The sequence below is a fragment of the Trichechus manatus genome, unplaced genomic scaffold, assembly GCF_000243295.1.
Source record: "Trichechus manatus latirostris isolate Lorelei unplaced genomic scaffold, TriManLat1.0 scaffold00111, whole genome shotgun sequence".
In the NCBI taxonomy this organism is placed as follows: domain Eukaryota; kingdom Metazoa; phylum Chordata; class Mammalia; order Sirenia; family Trichechidae; genus Trichechus; species Trichechus manatus.
This window is the reverse complement of record NW_004444047.1, coordinates 8,961,488-8,980,908: the sequence shown is the minus strand read 5'-3', so window position 1 is coordinate 8,980,908 and position 19,421 is coordinate 8,961,488. Positions and strand designations below refer to the sequence as shown.

Sequence of the window (19,421 nt, the reverse complement as noted above, 5' to 3'; positions counted from 1 at the left end):
GAGCGCCGGGCCGGGGCGCGGTGAGCGGGCAGCCGGTCTCCCCCGGCAGGATTGGGGCGCGGGGGACGGGCGGGTCGCCGGGGCGCACGGCCCCGGGGCTAGGGACGCGTCTACAAGGATTGGGTGAGGGCGGCGCCCCCTCCCCCAGCGCGGGCGCCCCTGCGCGGCTGCTTTTGTTCAGCGAGGTGGGATCTGTACGTACAGAGCACCCCACCTCCCATCGGGCGGTGACCGGCGAGCGCGCGGACGCTCCGGGGACGCGGGGGCGACGGGGGCGGGGAAGCCCCCTCTTCGGGCGGCGTTGGGGTGCGGGTCCTGCGCGCGGTGACGCCCGCCGCCCTGCGCTCTGTAGGCGGCAGCCTCAGTCATCCGACAAGATGGTGAAGTTGGGGAACAATTTCGCGGAGAAGGGCACCAAGCAGGCGCTGCTGGAGGATGGCTTCGACACCATCCCCCTGATGACGCCCCTGGACGTCAATCAGCTGCAGTTCCCGCCCCCTGATAAGGTAAGGGGCTCCCCGGCGCCCCCGCCCCGCCGCAGCCCCCGCGGCCGGGTGCGCACCCCCAAATTTCGGGCGGCGGCGGCGGCGGCAACAAAAGAAGCACGCCGCGTGCGCTGGGGCCGCAAACTGGGCTGCGCGGGGCGGGAGGCGCGGGCGCGGGAGGCAGCGTCCTCTGGGATTGGGTGATGGGGGGGCCCTCCTCCCCTAGGTGACGGCTTTCTCCTAACAATGGAGCTCCCTCTGGAAGAGACCCCTTCGTATTGTTCGTGGGAGGCTTGTCTGGACAAAGTCCCTGCCCCTCAGCCGGCACCTTCTGCCCGCCCTCCTCCCAGCCCCCTGGCCCGGCCCATCCTATCAGGGGTTCTGTATCGGTGGAGGCCCGAGGGGCTGACCGGCTGCCCAGCCTGTGCCCCGAGGGCGTGCAGCTTCAGGCCCATTTGCTCATTCCAAGCGGGACGGCCGTCTCCTTGGCCAGACGGCCCCTCCTTGGAGGCCTCCACTGCCCTCCATCCCCTTTCTGATCGGCACGGCCGGACCCGCAGCCGACGCGGGCGCTTGTGCGCCCTCCTTCAGTAGAGCCACTTTCTCCCTTTGTTCCTCTGAAATATCCAAACGAGACCCGCCCTCACCTGAGCATCGGTGTAACTGTGAACACAATTCATCATCATCTTCCCCCAAGCATGCTTTGGCTGAATTTAAAGAATGCTCTCTTTTCTTGAATACAGCGTCCAGTCAGGTAGTTTCTGTTTATTAAGAAGGGTATTTTCACGACCGAAAGGTAAATGGAGTGTGTAAAAGTCTAGACGATTGCATCAAGATCTAAAATCACAAACACAGCATCCATTCTGGCCACCTTGCTGCTGCTGAAAAACCACTCGGTCATTCTGTTCCCTAAAGTGCCTTTGTATTGATCGGCTCATTTGGTTCTTGGTGGAGAGGCTGGGACTCGGCTTCACGGGCAGGGGCTGGGTGGGAGGATTGCCCGCGATGGGCCATTCCTTGGGGTTTGGAGCTTCTGTTATTCCCACTGTGGACTCTTCGAAAGACTCAGGCAGCTCCCCAAAGTGGTTTTCACCCCCTAACTCTATCGTCTGTGTTTTGGATACGGGGGCAGGGGAGTGTTGGCAGCCAGGTGTTTCAGCTTGGGGAAGGGATGAGCTGGTCACACCTCTGTCCCTCCCCCACCCCAGCCATGGTGGGGCCACCCTGGGCAGTGACGGTCCAGGCTGGGCGTTGCGGGAGGGGCCCCTCCCTTTCTAGGTGTCAGACTTGCCCAGTGAGGGAAGCTTGGCCCTGCTGCCCCCTCCCCCTCCTGCCCTGCCCCCCAGCTGTCCGCTGTTCAGCCCAGGAGTGGTGGCCGCCTCTGCCCAGAACGCTGTGTGTCTAGGCAGCACCTTATCGGGTGATTCCCTCCTCAGCTTGGGCTGCCTCCTTCTCCCTCCACTCGTTCCATTCCCAAACAATCTGGCCCACAGCTGGCTTATACCAGGGGGAAGGATGTCAGGCAGGTATGACACCCTGGCTAACCACTCGGGCTGTCCAGCAGTACCGTAGGCAGCCCAGAGAAGTAATGAATGTCCTGTCCCTGGAGGCATTCAAACAAAAAGGGTGGCTACCTGGCAGGGACGCTTTGTTGTTGTGTGCCGTCGAGTCGATTTTAACTCATGGCAACCCCATGTGACAGAGTAGAACTGCCCCATAGGGTTTCCTAGGCTGTAATCTTTATGGGAGCAGATCGCCAGGTCTTTTCTCCTGAGGAGTGGCTGGTGGATTCAAACGCTGACCTTTCGGTTAGCAGCTGAGTAATTAGCCGTCGGGCCCGGGATCCTTCAGAGGGGCGAATTCCAGCAGGGGGCGATGGTTGAGCTAGAAGAGTTCTGAGTTGACTCATGAGGAAACTGAGTTCCAGAGTTTCCAGGACACGCCCAAGGTCACTTAGCTGATGGTTACAATTCTCCCGGATGCAGAAGCTTCTGCCAGTGCCTCTTGATTCTCCCTGCTTTAAGGCAGACCTCTCTCACCCGAGACCTCTCTTAGCCAGAACAGCAACGTGGTGCTCACAACCAGGATTCCAGGAGATGATGTTCACGGCTTCCGAGGGCTAGTGATGCAGCTAGGGTGGTAATCAGGATGCATTCCGAGAACGTGCAGCGAGGCGCTGGTGGCACCTAGAGATGATCGTCATGGAGCCAGGAGCAGGGTTAGCAGCAGGCTTACCTGGCGTTTGTTGGGGGCTTATTATACACCAGGCACTATTCTACGTGCCTTACAGGTTTAAATACCTTTGATGCTCTGCCGCGGAGGTTCAGTGGTAGAGGTCTTGCCTCCTGTGTGGGAGACCAGGGTTCAATTCCTGGCCAGTGCGCCTCATGGGCGGTCACCGCCTGTCTGTCAGTGGAGGCTTGCGTGTTGCTATGATGCTGAACAAGTTTCAGTGGAGCTTCCAGACTAAGAAGAAAGGCCTGGCGATCCACTTCTGAAAATCAGCCAATGAAAAAAACCCCTGGATCACAGTGGTCTGATCTGCAGCCTATCACGGGGGTGGTGCGGGACTGGGCAGCGTTTTGTTCTGTTGCGCATGGGGCCGCCATGAGTAGGGGGCCGACCCTATGGCAGCTAACGACAACAACGGTGTGACTAGCTACCGTGGCCTGACAATGATTAGCACTATTGCCCCCATTTTACAGCTATAGAAACGGAGGCACAGAGAGCTTAAGGGACTTGCCCAAGGTCACCCAGCCTGCTAGTGGCAGTTGCGGATAGAATCCTGGGCGATGGGTATAGACCAGGCCCAGACACGGGCTGAGGGTCCCATGGACTTCCACGTCCTCAGTCGCCGATGAGATAGGCCTTACTGTTTCCATTTCCCGGGCGAGGACACCCGGGCTCAGCATGGCCAAGTGCAAGCTCAAGGTCACCCAGCAAGGCAGGAATAGCTGGGATTTGAGGACAGCAGTGTGACGCCTGAGCGCTGCCTCACGAGACGGGCACCTCCTGGGAACGCTCAGGCCGACTCACACTCTAGCACCCCTCCCTGTCCACGGCGGGCGAGCTGCGTGCTGAGAAATGAGGGGAAGAGGGACCGAGCGTGTGGTCACAAGGCACGTGGCTCCTGGCGGTATTTTTCAGTGACACTGGGCATGGACAGGAAGCCCTGGGGGCATAGTGGTTAAGTGCTACAGCTGCTAACCAAAAGGCTGGCAGTTCAAATCCGCCAGGCGCTCCTTGGAAACTCATGGGGCAGTTCTACTCTGTTCTGTAGGATCACTATGAGTCGGAATCAACTCGATGGCAACGGGTTTGGTTTTTTTGGGGAGAGCATGGACCACTTTCTTCTCCAATTCCTTCCCAATTATGTGCCAGACACAGTTCTGAGCTGTTGCTGTGTGCTAAGGCATGGAATCTTCCCAGAAAACTCGCCCTGAGAGGTAGATTCTATCAGCGCGACCCATTTTACAGATGGGCAAGTTGAGGCACAGTGCAGCCACAGCTGTACATTGCAGAGCCAGGATCCAAACCCAAGCAGTCTGGTTCCAGAGACCTCATGTTCATCCCATGCTTCCCGCCTCCTGGTGCCATCCTGAGGCTCGGAATTGGTTGGGCAGTGCGTTCTGTAGGTGGTGTTGTTCGAAATACCTGGCGGAGGGAAGCCTTGTTTTGGATGGTTCTCCAAGGAGGGATGGCTGCTGAAAGGGGTGGGGTTCCAGCCAGGTTTGGGTGGCTTCTAAGGGTGGAAGCAGCTGCACTGGTTGAGGAACCAGGTAGGATGTTGATCTTTTGGAAGCTCCTTTGTGAAGCACCATAGAAGGCAAAATGGTACCATAGCTCTGTGAGCATCCCTCCAGTGTCTGCCCGGGGTTGCCCGCCCTGATGTGTGGCTTCTCCCTGTTCAGCCCTGGGTCCTGCCTTCACGGGGAGCAGGGTCTCCTCCAGACTGTGGGCCACTCAGTTGAGGGCACTGTCACTCAGAGGAAGAGCAGGGGCAGCCAATTCCCCCAGCCCATCACCACTCTCTGTACCTAGCCCTGGCGGGACTTGGGGATCGGAGCTGTGTAACCCCTTGACACTGCCCTCCAGGGCCTCCTGCCCAGTGGGAGACGGAGAAGTAATCAGTCCCTGGCAACACGGGTGATCCAGGCAGTGACGATGAGGAGGTGAGCCTTGAAGGGCACCTGTGGGGCTGCATCCAAAGCTGGCAGGGATGCAGGGGACCCTCGAGGGCAGGCTTCCAGGTTGGAAAAGCCTCTCCCCCTTCTCAGTAGAGGGTGAAGGGGGCAGAAGAGTAGGAGACCTTTGGGGACTTTCAGCGGCAGGTGAGAGGGCAGGAGGGCTTGGGCGCAAGAAAGATGGTGGGAGTGGAGGCAAGGACACTGTGAGCTCGTTCCTGTTCTTTGGCTGCCTGTCCCTACGACCGTGTTCTTATTTTTTATTTCCTTTTTTTTTATTGTGGTGAAAACGTACACACCCAGACTCCACCCACACAACAACTTCCACATTTACAATTCAGTGACACTGGTTACGTTTTCCATGCTGGGTCACCATTCTTGCTATCCTTTTCCAAAATATTCCACCACCATTAACGTAAACTGAATGCCCACCCTAAGAAGACCCTCCCCTTACCCTCCCTCCCGTCCGGGGACCCACTAAGAATCTTTGGTTTCTGTGTATTTGCTCATTTCACGTAAGCGAGATGATACGGTGTTTGTCCGTTTGCGACTCTTGTTTCACTCAGCATGATGTTTTCAAGGTTCATCATGCGTCAGGACTTTGTTTCTCTTCATGGCTGCATAATATTCCATTGTATGTAGGACCACGTTTTGAAAAAGAGCCCTAGGGATGCAGTAGTTAACTGCTTGGCTACTAACCAAAAGGTGGGCGGTTCAAACTCATCAGCTGCTTCATGGGAGAAAAGACCCGGTGATCTGCTCCTGTAAAGATTACAGCGTTGGAAACCCTATCAGGCAGTTCTTCTCTGTCCTATAGGGTCGCTATGTGTTGAAATCGATTTCGAAGGCGCACAAGAACACCGTATTTTTTTTATTATTTTATATTTATTTTTATGTTTTGAATATTTTATTCATTTTTATTGTTGAGAATATACACAACAAAAATACACACCGACTGAAGTTTCTACATGTACAACTCAGTGGCATTGATTACATTCTTCGAGTTGTGCAACAGTTCTCACCTTCCTTTTCTGAGTTGTTCCATGAACAAACCCACTGCCCCCTAAGGTTCCTATCTGATCTTTCCAGTTGCTGTTGTCAATTTGATCCCATTTAGATAGTTCTTAAAAGAGCATAATGCTCAAGGCAGATATTCTTTACTAGTTAAGCTAAGCTATTGTTTGGTTTTAAGAAGACTTCAGGGGATATTTTTGGTTTAAGGTTTAAAGATTATCTCAGGACAGTAGTTTCAGGGCTTCGTCCAGCCTCCATGGCTCCAGGAAAGCTGGATTCCATGAGAATTTTAAAACCTGTTCTACATTTTCCCCCTTTTGATCAGAGTTCTTCTATAGACTCCTTGATCAAAACAAACACCACCATATTTTGCTTATCCGTTCCTCTTACGGCCTCATCCTTGTGTGAAGTGGGCAGCGTATTCCGCCATGTTCTCGTGTAGAAACATCAGTGAGACCTCAGCATACATCCTCCCAACTCCCTGGGATTCAGCCCTGGGCAGTGGAAGGACCACTGGGTTAGGAGTCAGGCATCAGGCTGGGTCGCCATCCTGCCCACGCATTAGCTCTGTGACCTTGACAAGTGAGCTTAACTCCTCTGCCCTCAGTTCTAATATTTCTCTCCTAGAGCCGCCGGAAGAATTGTTCATGGGTAATTTCTCCGGAAATATCGCACAGGGGAGATTGCCAATAAGTGGTGGCGGTTCTCATTCTTTTTGTAAATTACTTCCTGAGGAAATGGTTCCCAGAACGCCTGTTGTTGAGTGATGTGTGTGTCCATGCATCCAGCTGTACCACTGACCGTTGGCTTCTCTGATTTCTGGACAAGGTGGTCGTGAAAACTAAGACCGAATATGAACCGGACCGCAAGAAGGGCAAGGCGCGTCCTCCCAAAATAGCCGAGTTCACTGTCAGCATCACGGAGGGCGTCACCGAGAGGTTTAAGGTAAGTGGCCCTGGAGGGTGGGGTGAGATGCTGCTTCTGCCCCGTGAAGTCCACTGAGCTGCTGGGATGACCCCCGGAGCATCAGAAACAGAATGTGATGCCATTCAGATGGGCTGAGCCCAGCTCGTAAAACCCAACAGCTTCCAGATACACGCCATGGTGTTAACTTTGTTTTGTTGTTAATTTCATTGTGGTGAAAATATACCTAACGAAACATCTGCCATTTAACAATTTCTGTATGGACAATTCAGTGACGCTGCATTGTTTAAGTTGTGCTACCATTTTCACTGTCCTTTTCCAAATCATTCCACCACCATTAACGTAAACCCAATGCCCCCCAGCCAGAAAGCCCCCTTTCCCCTCCCTCCCACCCCCATAACCATCTATGATCTTTGGTCTTTATCTATTTGCTTATTTGATACAAGGGAGACCATACACTATTTGTCCTTTTGCAACTGACACATTTCCTTAGCATGATGCTTTCAGGGTTCATCCATGTGACGGCGTGTATCAGCACTTCATTTCTCTTTATGGCTGAGTAGTATGCATTGTGTGTAGGTACCACATTTTGTGTATCCATTCATCTGTTGATGGACGTTTTGGCGGTTCTCACCTTTTGGCTATTGTGAAAAGTGCCGCAGTGAACATCGGTGTATGGGATTCTGTTTGCGTTCTTGCCTTCACTCCTTCTGGGTAGTTACCTTGGATTGGGATTGCTAGGTCATATGGGAATGGTAATTCTGTGTTCAGCTTTTGACCTTGTGCTTTTAATTTCTTCATCTTCCAAAATGATCATGTATTACTTATTTTTATAACAGGGAAAATCCACCCACAAGCTTTGTTCTAGGCAAAGGTTATAAACATATGAAAAATGACTTACAAAACATTACGTGTTTTAAGTAACTGCTCCAAGAAGGAGCAGACGATAACAAAACATGAACGCATTGCACTTCTTACACTTCTGAGCGCTTGTCATAGGTTAAGGCGTCTGACCCTCCCAGCAACCCATCCCAACAGGTAGGTTCTGTCAGAGCAACCCACTTTACAGATGGGCAAGTTGAGGCACAGTGCAGTCACAGCTGTACATCACAGAGCCAGGATCCAAAGCCAGGCGGTCTGGTTCCAGAGCCCTTGTGTTCCTCCCGTGCTTCCTGCCTCCTGGCGCCATCCTGAGGCTCAGGATTGGTTAGGCAGTGTGTTCTGTAGGTGGCGTTGCTGGAAGAGCTGGTGGGAACCTTGTTCTGGATGGTTCTTCAGGGAGGGACAGCTGCTGAAAGGGGCAGGGTTCCAGTCGAGTCTGGGTGGGAGGAAGGTTTGGGTGGCTTCTAAGGGTGGAAGCAGCTGCACTGGTTGAGGAACAAGGTAGGATGTCGATCTTCTGGAAGCTCCTTTGTGTCAGATGAGAGAAGGCAAAATGGTGGCCTTCATGGCCGATTCACAGGGGCTCCCTTGGGAGATAATCGTGGTGGCCCAGTCTTGAAGAGTCGTCCCCGCACCGGGATGTGTGAGCAGTTTGCTTGTGCTGGCGGAGCACAGGTGCTCCCGCCCCCTCAACTCCAGTGCGCTTCTGCGTATGTCACCCTGTTTGATCTCTGTGACAGTCGTGTGGATCAGAGAACGCAAGCCTGGAGAGGTGAGGTGGCTTCGTGAAGTCATTGGGGACGTGGAAGCATCATCTGATGTGGAACCCCTCCTCCTGTCCACCCACCTCAACACTGTCTCTTGGGCCTGGAGAACAACTGGGCAAGGAAGGACCTGCCTGGCCCCATGGCGAGTGATTTTCTGTGTCCGTGTTAACTTATCTGATCCCCCAGCAACCGTCCCCCGGTGGTAGACACCAGCAATGTGGCCCGTTTTACAGATGGGGAAGTTGAGGTGCCGAGAGGCTTGCGTCCGTGATTTCTGCTGGTGGTATCTGGGCATTTTATACAATTCTGGCAGCTCCTGGCTCGGTGGCTTACGCATGTGGTGAGGTTTGTGGCTGGGACCAGGACAGCTTGATCCCACGCCAACATCTCTCTTCCGTTCTGGCCAGCCGGATGAGCCATGAGCCTCCCCGATGCCACACCCTCACCCTGCCCATTCACACCCTGGGATCGGCTGCTGCCCCTGGCTGAGCCAGCAGTGACCTCGATTTCAGGGTCACGATGTCGGTGTTCTGATGGCCTGATGCCATCGGAACAGCTGAGTGTGCCCCAGATTTGAGCTTTGCCTCCTCCAACCCTGACCTTTGGGTCCCTACAAAGCGGGGTGCCGTCGGGCACTCGAACCGCACGCCTTCATCTGTTGGGTGTCCAGCGTCTGTCCCCACCTCTGCTGCCCTGTTGGCACCTCTCCCTGCACGCTCCTCCAATGCAGTCCCCAGGCCCCTTGCTGCAGGCCTGGGTGACGCACACTCGTCACCAGGGCTCGGCAGTCACAGGGGGCCGCTCGGTGGTTACCTGGCTCCTGTTGCCCAGAACCAAGGGCTAGGCAGTCCCAAGCGCGCATCCCTGCTCGTCCCCGTGGGCCAGCTGCTGGGGGCAGAAGGCCAACCTCACCGCTCTGATTTCGTCTTCCATGGTGGCTGAGAAGGTGACGCCTGTCCCGGTGGTGCTTGGGGGCTTGCGGGATGGAAGTGACCCCCTTTCCCTGACCTACATAAACCTAGGCTCCCCGGGTGGACAGACGGTTAAGCACTCGACTACTAGTCAGAACATTGGTGGTTCTAACCCACCCAGATGGGCCTTGGAAGAAAGCCCTGGCAATCTGCTTGTAAACCGTATGGAGCAGTTCTACCGTGCGATAGATGGAGTCACCATGAGTTGGAATCAATTTGACAGCAGCTAAGAACAACATTCATAAACCTGCTAGACAGCTTCTGGGAGACAGACGGGTGCACTTAGCATCGGTGGCCTCGTTTAGGATTCACAGCCACCTTGAAGGGGGCGTTGTCAGGCCCTTTTTCTCCTCTTCCACGTGGGAGACATAGTTCCATTCCCGGCCAGTGCACCTCGTGTGCACTCAACACCCGTCTGTCAGTGGAGGCTTGTGGGTTGCTGTGATGCTGAACAGGTTTCAGTGGAGCTTCCAGACTAAGACTAGGAAGAAAGGCCTGGCAGTCTCCTTCTGAAAATCAGCCAAATAAAACCCTATGGATCATAGTGGTCTGACCCACCACCGTTCATAGGGATGGCTCAGGACCAGGCAGTGTTTAGTTGCATTGTGCATGGGGTCACCATGAGTCGGAGTCTGACTCGGTGGCAGCTAAGACAGCAAGAGTCATGGTGCCGGGCCTCAAGTGAACGGGGGTGTGGTGGGATTCCCAGTGTCTTCCTGAGAACCATCACGGACAGCTGACCTGGATCGAGAGCCCCCTGTCTGGGTCACCTGTGTGTATAGGTGTCCTACACCTTTATAGGTGTTACTTGTCACTTCTTACCGAGCAGGTGGGTGACTTGTCCAAGATCACACAGTGAGCGGCCCCAGGGGCTGGTTGCTCTCAGCACACTGAGGCTGGCCAGCTTGACCTGGATGTCTGTAGACCGAATTTGCAGAGCTCAGCCACCTGCATCCTGAGGGCACCTCTGGCTTTGTCTGCTCCTGGTTAAGAGCTCGGCTGCTCGCCAAAAGGTCGGGAGTTTGAATCCACCAGCCCCTCTTTGCAAACCCTATGGAGCAGTTCTGCTCTGGCCTATAGGGTCACTATGAGTTAGAATCGACTCGATGGCAATGGGTTTTTTGGTTTTTAGGCCCCTTCCGAAACCGGAAGGAGATGTGCTGGGCTCCCTGCCCACCTGCTCTCGGGGTGTGTGTGAGGCACCCCTGAAGTGCTGTTTCTCCAAGTGTGGTCTGGGGCTACTTGGGTTGAAGTCACCTGAAGTTTGATTTTAACATGGGGATCCTGGGCCCCACCCAAGCATATGGAATTGGTGTTCTGAGGAGGGGCCCGGAGTGTGAATGTTAACATTCTAATGTATATATCAGCTGCTAACCGAAAGGTTGGAGGTTTCAGTCCACCAGAGGTGCCTGAGAAGAAAGGCCTGGTGATCTACTTCCAAAAAATCAGCCATTGAAAACCCTGTGGAGCACAGTTCTACTCTGACACACTTGGGGTCGACATGAGTTGGAGTCGGTTCAATGGTGATTGGTTTGGTTTAATGTGTGCCAAGTTTTCGAACCTTTATGGGTCGAGGTGGGGGTGGGCTGTAGCCCGAGTACAGGGAAGGATCAGGTGAGCTGATGCCTGCTGGAAATGCTCAGAGGTATGGGCTGTCCACCATAGGGCAGTGAGTGCCCGCCATCCTGGAATGTTCTAGAATGTTCTCTCAGCCTTTTCTTTTTTGGCCCGTACACATGAGGAGGCATGCTTTATTGTTGGAGGTGTCAGCCGGTCAAGGGTTGGCCCCTTTTTTTTGAAGATGGCGAAACATATAGGAAAGCTTGGGACGAATGTGCGATGGTAGGCCCAGGATCTAGGATCTGCCCTCCCTGGCGCGTGCGGTAACTTCCTTGTCTGGAGGGGAACGGACAGGGGCCGGTGGCTCCCCGACCCAGCCATCTCCATGACTCTTTTTCCCTCCGTGTGTGACCTGCAGGAGTGAAACCCTGACTTCCTGACATTGAGTCAACAAGCAAACAGTGTGCTCCTTTTGTCTTGAATTTGTGGCATTTCAGAGTGAGGCACCGATGCCCTGCGCTCATCTTTCTGTGCCTTTGGACAGCAGCCCTGAAATGACCCATCTTTTTGGATGTTACCTTCTGGTGATCACTCGGGGACTTAATCTCTTGGCTGTGAGGTTGCCGGGCTGGTTGCTAGGTAACGGCTGATTGGAAAAGGGTTTGTAAGACGCAGCCACACAGGAATGGCAGGCTGAGTCAGCCAGCGGCGGCCAAGAGTCTAAGCTTCCGATGAGGTTAGTGTCAATGAAGCAAGCGGTCCTTTAAGTAATTGAAGGTGTGTGTATGCTGAGAATAAACACTGGCTGAGCTGTTTCTCAAATTAACGAAACCTAAACATTTTGTTTTTAATGACGCTTTCCCGTGTCCAGTGTGGAGGTCTGTCTAGGTGGGGCTGGGGACTGCTTCTTCATGTTCACATTCTCCGCTTGGAATATGGGGGGCCCATGTTGTTGTTGTTCCTTGCCATTGGGTCAATTCCGACTCATAGCGACCCCATGTGTCAGAGGAGAACTGCCCCATAGGGTTTTCTTGGCTGTAATCATTATGGAAGCAGATCACCAGGTCTTTCTCGTGCAGAGCGGCTGGGTGGGTTTGAACCGCCAATCTTGCAGTTAGCAGCTGAGTGCTTAACTGTTGTGCCACCAGGGCTCCTTGGAGGGCCCATAATTATGTAGATTAAAGGGTAGTTGTTCAGGGCTCACCCCCAGACACCTTTATCCTTTGTGGCTACCTTCACGAAGATCCCCACACCCACTATTAGCCTGGGAGTGTGTTTGAGTGCCACGTTGCCTTCTGGGGCCTTAGGGGATGATTCCAAGGTCAGCCTTGTACACAGACATCTTTCACAGTCAGCACAAGAGCTGGGAGAATGCCCTAGAAGGACCCAAGCGTTGCCCGAGTGGCCCCATTATCAGCAGTCGATCCTGCTGTGGGGGGGTCTGTGCGTCCCGTCGCAGTGATTCAGCGGTTGGTTTCCATCTTGTGCTCCCATCCTCCATGACCTTGAGCTTCCTGTGTGCCCGTCTGTTTTCCACCCTCTCCAGTAATCCCTGGTGTGTCTCAAGATGCATTTGTTAAATATTTATAAACACAGATGCCATTTCCTTGGCGGTTGGCAGTGGGCAGGTCTTCAGGCAGTGGGGCTCCATCCAGGTCCTGGCCCATGTTCGGGCGCCCCCCGTGACCTTCCATGGCCGGCCATCCACACTGAGTTTTGAGTCCCCTCCTCCGTGTTGAGCATCTTGCAGGACTCAGAGCCCTAGTTGCCGAGCTGTGCAGTGAGGGTCTCGCCCAGAACCGGGTAATACGAGGCTTGAGTCATCTCGGGGGTGTGTATCTGTCTGTGTATTCACTGTTGTGTGGGTTCCCTAAAATATTTGGTGCCGTGATGCTGGAAGATGTCAGGAATCATCCTCTTTTTCCAAGAGTTTCCCTTTTTTGGCTGCGTTACTCAGCAGAAAGGCACATTTCATTCTCCTCGCCTTTAGAGTGGGAGGACAGAGAGTCCGAGTAGGAATAACTGGAGCCGCCATCGACCCGGAGCAGCACAGACCGGGCCGGAGCTTCACAGGTATTATTTCTTTCAGGCTCCGTGTCTGAGGTTGAACTTGCTGTCCTGATTTGTAGGTGAGGGGATTCAGGCCAGAGAGCTTAAGGAGCGGGCCCAAGGTCATACAACTCACGAGGGTGTGATAGGACTCAGAGTCACATCTGCCTGGCACGCCAGAGCCCACCCAGCTCTTTCTTCTGTCCCGGTGGCTGTGTGGATGGGTGGGACGGGCAGACGGCCAGTTCCCACCCCAGCTGGGCAGTGGCCCTGGGAGGTCCCTGTGGGAAAGGGGGCCCCATGCCAGAAAGAGCAGATGGGATCACAGCAAATCGAAATGCTTGTCAAGTTCCTAATCTGTAAAATGGGGCTATTACACCCACCTCTGTGAGCATTTGAAGAAACAGTACATGAGCCAGCATCTGAGAAGCTGACCCGCTGCCATCGAGTTGATTCTGACTCATGGCGACTCTGTGTGTTACAGAGTAGAACTGCTCCATAGGGTTTTCTCGGCTGCAATCTTTACAGAAGCAGATTGCCAGGTCTTTCTTCCATGGTGCGCTGGGTGGGTTTGAACCACCAACCTTTCGGTTGGTAAACGAGTGCACACCGTTTGGGCCACCCAGGGACCTCCGTATTAGTTGAGTGACCATAATTTATGGTCCACAGTGGGACACTTGAGTGACAGTGGGCGCTGACCCATTGGGGTGCCTGGGCATAAGCATCAACCTCGACTGTCCCAGGCGCCTGCGACGTACAGTCCCGTGCGTGTAAACTCCTCATAAACTTCACCCAAGGCCCATTTCCAATTTGCTTCCTGTTCCTGGCGGTTCTTTCCAGCGAACGCCCCTCAGCTCCCTCCTGCCTGTTGGGCAGGACGGCTGGGGGGCTCACCCCCTTGTCAGGACCCCTCAGTGGCCTGCGTGCTGCCTGGCCTCTCTCCTCTCTCCTGTGGCCTGTTCTGTGTATCTGGTGACAACACGCCCCAGCTCCAACCTTCACAGGCCCTGGGCCTCAGCTCGAAGCCCCAGTCCCTGCGTGTGGCCATCGAGGCCTGCCAGCCTCTCCAGCCTCCGCTCCCTGCCCCTGCTGTACCATGCATGGTGGGTGCCCTGACAGGCCTTGCCCTCGGGAGTCCACGCCTCTGTGCTCTTCCGGAACAGCCTCCTCCCCCCACCTGGCTCTCTCCGGGTCATCTGGGGTGGCCTCAAGTTCCTGCCGCAGGAAGCTTCTCCCAGCTTCCAAGATGGGGTCAGGCACCTCTCTCGATTTGGGTTCCCAAAAAGCGGAGCTTGGACAAGGCTTGGGTGCAGTGGTTTATTCAGGAGTGATCCCTGGAAGCAGGCAGGAGGGAGGAAAGGCCTCTATAAGGGTGTATTACCAAGCTGGTGGCCGCCATGGGCACCTGGGCCCCACAGACATGTGGGGTCGTCCCTTCTAAGGACAGGTGGTTGTTAGGTGCCATGGAGTCGGCTCCCACTCAGGCGACCAGTGTACAACAGAAGGAAACATTGCGCCCTCCTGCTCCGTCATGGTGACTGTTGGTATGGTTGAGTCCACTGTTGTGGCTACTGCGTTGCACCATCTCCTGGAGGGTCTCCCTCGTTTTCACTGACCCTCTCCTTTACCAGACAGGATGTCCTTTTCCAGCGATTGGTCTTTCCTGATGACATGTCCAAAGTAAGCAAGCCCAAACCTCACCATTCTCGCTTCTGAAGAGCGTTCTGGTTATGCAGCTTTATTCACCGATTCCTGCACCCCAGTGGCTGAGGGTCGTCCCTGGGAGCCTTCATGCCTGCCCTTCTGGGCTGCCCTATGTGGGCTGAGCTGCACAGCTCAAGGGAAAGCCTGGGCCAGAAGAGCAGCGAGATTCGGGGACCCTGAGCTGGGATGCTGGCCACATGCGCGGGAGGTGTCACTCAAGCCAGAGGTGTGTGGGGGAGGGGACACCGCACATAAGGTGTTGGCTCCCACGCCTCCACGTACCCAGAGCCCCCATGGCCTCATGTTCTGGGGCTGCCGTAACCAAGGACCATAAACTGGGGGGCTTAAAACAACAGAAATGTATCCTCTGGCAGTAGTGGAGGCCAGAAGTCTGAGATCAAGGTGCCGGCAGGGCCACGCTCCCTCTGAAGGCTCTAGGGGAGGATCCTTCCTTGCCTCTTGCAGCTTCTGGCGACCAGGCGTTCCTTGGCTTGTGGCTGCATCTCTAGTCTCTGCCTCTGTCTTCACGTGGCCGTCTTCCCTCTGTGTCTCTGTGACTTCTCTTCTTATAAGGACACCCGTCGTTGGATTTAGAGCCCAGTACTGTGAGAGAATAATAAGGAGCCCAGTGCCGCAGTGGTTGAGTACTCGACTATTCACCAAAGGTTGGCAGTTCGAACCTACCCAGCAGTTCCGAGGGAGAAAAGACCTGGCGATCTGCTCCTGTAAAGATACCGTCTTGAAAACCCCATGGGGCAGTTCTGCTCTGTCACATGGGTAGCTATGAGTTGGAATCGACCCAGTGGTACCTAACGACAACAACTAATCCAGTATGACCTGATCTTAATTTAATATAGTCACATCTGCAAGGACCCTATCTCCAAATACAGCCACATTTTGAGGTTCCAGGGGTTAGGACTTGAACATATCTTTTTGGGGGACACCATTCAACCCACAGAGCCCTGGTGGTGCATGGTTAAGTGATACGGCTGCCAACCAAAAGGTCAGCAGTTCAAATTTACCAGCTACTCCTTGGAAACCCTATCGGGCATTTCTAGTCTGTCCTCTAGGGTCGCTATGGGTCAGAATTGACTAGACGGCAATAGGTTTGGTTTGGTCTTATCCAACTCGTAATAGCTGTGGTCACAGAGAAGTGTCTATTCAAGTCCTTTGCTCATTTTTTGATTAGGTATTTTTTGTTGTTGAGTTGTAACAGCTCTTTATATATTCTGGATACTAGACCCTTTAAGATATATGATTTGCAAATATTTTCTCCCATTCTTTAGGCTGTCATTTCACTTTCTTACTAGTGTCCTTTGAAGCACGAATGTTTTAATTTTGATATTTTTTCTTTTGTTGCTTGTGCTTTGGTGTAATATCTAAGAATCCATTGCCAAATACAAGGTCGTGAAGATTTACCTCTATGTTTTCTTCTAAGGGTCTTATGGTTTTAGCCCTTATATTTAGGTCTTTGTTTAGAGTTAAATCTGGATATGGAGTGAGGTAGGGGTCCAGATGTATGTGGACATCCAGTTGTCCCAGCACCATTGTTCAAGAGACTTTTCTTTCCCCCATTGAATGGTCTTGGCATCCTTGTTGAAAATCAGTTGATCTTAGATATACGGATTTACTTTGGACTCTCAATTCTATTCCATTGGTCTGTATGTCTGTCCTTATGCTGGTATCACACTGTTTTGATTACTATAGCTTTGTACTAGGTTTTGAAATAGAGAAGTGCAAGTCTTTCAACTTTGTTCTTCTTTTCCAAGATCATTTTGGCTATTTGGGGTCCCTTGTCATTCTACTTGAATTTTAGGATTGGCTTTTCATTTCAATAAAGGCCTTTGGGACTTTGATAGGGATTGTGTTGAATCTGTAGATCACTTTGGGTAGTACTGATATCTTAACAACATTAAGTCTTCCAATCCATGAACATAGAATGTCTTTCCATTTATTTAGGTCTTCTTTAATTTCTTTCAGCAATGTTTTATAGTTTTCAGTGTCCAAGTTCATTCACTTTTCATGTAGGCCACAAACTACTGTACTTTTAGTCACACCTCTGACTTTGTCACCTGGACTGTGTCACCTGTGCAAAACCATAGGTGTTTTCATGTCACACGGCAGTTACTGCCAAGATCTCAGGATATCATTGACTCTCCTTGTTCCTTTGAAATCACAGTATTTATTTATGAGATCTTATTTAATCGCTATGAGTGGGAATTGACTTGATGGCAACGAGTTTGGTTTTTTTGTTGTTTTTGGTTTTGTTATTTAATGTGTTAAGAAAGACACACGTATATATTACACCACACATTTATATTTTTGCAATATTTTGATAATAGTATTTCAAGATAGTTGGTCTGCGTGAGTTACCTAGTGGTGCGGTAACAAAATACCACAGAGTGGGCGGCTTCTGAGAACGGAAATGTGTTTTCTCACAGTTCTGGAGGCTGGAAGTGCAAATCAGCATGTCGGCAGGGCCGTGCCCCTTTCAAAGTTTCCAGGGGAAGATCCTTTCTTGTCTCTCCCAGCGTCTGCCAGCCCCAAGTGCTCCTTGGCTTACAGCTGCAGCATTATTCAGTTGTCACGTGGTGTTCTTCCTCTGTGTCTCTTCTCTTCTATAAGGACACCAGTCATATGGGATTAAGGTACTCCTTGGGGGATGGACTTACTGACAACTGGATTCACTCACTCACTCATGGAACATTCCAGAGGCACCTCCTCTCTGCCACATGAGGGGTTCAGCCCTGCCCTCAGGGTCCCAGTCTGTGGGGACATGGACTCAGAGGACGTGTATGAGTTTCCAGTGGCTGCTGTAATGAATATAGTGGCTTAAGACAGCCCATGTTTATTCTCTGACAGTTCAGGAGTTTGGAAGCCCAACACAGGTCTCACTGGGCTGTAACCAAAGTTTCGGCAGGGCTGTGTTCCTTCTGGAGGCTTCAGGAGAGGATCTGTTTTCTTGCCTTTTCTGCCGTCTAGAGCTGCATTTCTTGCATTCCTTGGCTGGTGGCCCCTTCCTCCATCTTCAAAGCCAGTAGCTGAGCATCTGTAGATCTCTCTACTGCACCGTCACATCACCACCTCCTGTGTAAGGGCATCTCCCTCTGCCGCCCTCTTACAGCGACACTGGTGGTTGCCATTAAGGCCCACCTGATGAACCCCATCTGAGGATCTTTGACATAATCACATCTGCACAGTCCCTGTTACTGTAGAAGGTGACATGCACAGGTCTCCAAGGTTAAGGCCCCAGCTGGCCTGCCGTTAACTGTCTGGGCTCCAGTCTCCCTGTTTGCATAATGCAGTCCCTGGGTGTTGCAAACGGTTAACACACTCGGCTGCTAACCGAAGGACTGGCAGTTTGAGTCCACCCAGAGGCGCTTCGGAAGAAAGGCCTGGCGATCTGCTTCTGAGAAGTCAGCCACCAAAAACCCTTTGGAGCACAGTTCTCCTCTGACACACGGGGTCACCATGCGTTGGAGCTGACCCCATAGCAGCTGGTGTTGCTGCCTGGCTGGTGTGTGGTGAGGAGCATGGAGCACTATGTGAGCTGCCTCCACAGTGCGGGGAGTGTCGCGGAAGTCTCCAGAGCAGTCACTGTGCTGGCAGGGTGCGATCTGGGTTGGTGACTCAGTAGCCCTCAGGCTGCAGAAATTCTGCCCAGAAATAGGATTCTCTCTTTGTCCCATGGCTCCTGGTCTGGGCTGTGCGTGGGAAGCATCGGGGTGGGGTCCGGACACCAGGCCCTTTGGAAGCCCCCGTGGTTCTAACACACAGCCGAGGCTGAGCCACTGTTCTGGGCTCTGGCTGGGCCACTGGGAGCAGCCGCTGTTCTCTTCTTGGGTGGTGCCCTAGGCTCCTCGGGCCACCTGGCATCCTGTTGGCCAGACGGGGCATCCGTCCCGTGTAAAGGCGGGGTTGGATGTGACTTGCTGAGTGCCTTCCTGCTTGGACGCTGCAGACACTGGGCAGGGGTGCGGCTCCTGCTATCTCCCTGCACGGGGTTCCTGGACATCTCACAGAACACACAGTGCTGCTCAGTTCCTCCCTCTCACAGCCGAGAGGGAGCAGAGGGCTGGGGGCTGTTGCCGAGCAGGCCTGGGGCCTGGGGCTGCCTCGCTCTTCGTCCAGGCCGTCAGCACACTTAGACTGACCCTCTCGGACTCCAGCATTCTGGAGTTGGTGGAAAAATAGAGCAGTGGTAGTTGGGGTGCTCCAGGACACTCAGGCCCTGTTCACAGTCGAGGCCAATAAACGATATTGAAATTCATGAGACTCATGTGATTGTCGGGACACTGGTGGCACAATGGTTAAGACCTCGGCTGCTAACCAAAAGGCTGGAAGTTTGAATCCACTAGCCACTCCTTGGAAACCCTATGGGGCAGTTCTGCTCTGTCCTATAGAGTCACTATGAGTCGGAACTGACTCGACGGCAATGGGAGTATGATTGTCAGGGTCCCTGGGTGGTGCCAACGGTTTGCACTCAACTACTAACCTAAAGGTTGGTGGTTCAAATCCACCCAGCAGCACCCCAGAAGAAAGGCCTGGCAATCTTCTTCCATAAAGATTGTTGTTGTGTGCCACTGTGTCTTTTCCAACTCATAGCGACCCTATAGGACAGAGTAGAGCTGCCCCATAGGGTTCCCTAAGCTGTAATCTTTACAGGAGCAGATTGCCAGGTCTTTTCTCCGAGAGAGTGGCTGGTGGGTTTGAACTGCGGACCTTTCGGTTAGCAGCTGAGCACTTAACCACTGCGCCACCACGGCTCCTTTCCGTAAAGGTTACAGCCATTGAAAAGCCTGGAGCACAGTTGTGCTCTGACACACCTGGGGTTGCTGTGAGTCGGAATTGACTTGAGAGCAGCTGGTTTGGTTTTTTATT

The 19,421-nt window shown here is 53.2% G+C and overlaps 1 protein-coding gene across 2 annotated transcripts in view; it reads left to right on the top strand.

Moving 5' to 3' along the window:
* The first annotated feature begins 377 nt into the window (after nucleotides 1-377).
* Nucleotides 378-19,421, top strand: part of NSG1 (neuronal vesicle trafficking associated 1) — a 34,334-nt gene continuing 15,290 nt past the window's right edge. For both annotated transcript variants that reach the window (XM_023738013.1, XM_004383540.3), the window contains exons 1-2: nucleotides 378-506; nucleotides 6,512-6,628. In XM_023738013.1, the coding sequence (XP_023593781.1) occupies nucleotides 378-506; nucleotides 6,512-6,628 (246 nt within the window). The remainder of the gene's footprint in view (nucleotides 507-6,511; nucleotides 6,629-19,421) is intronic.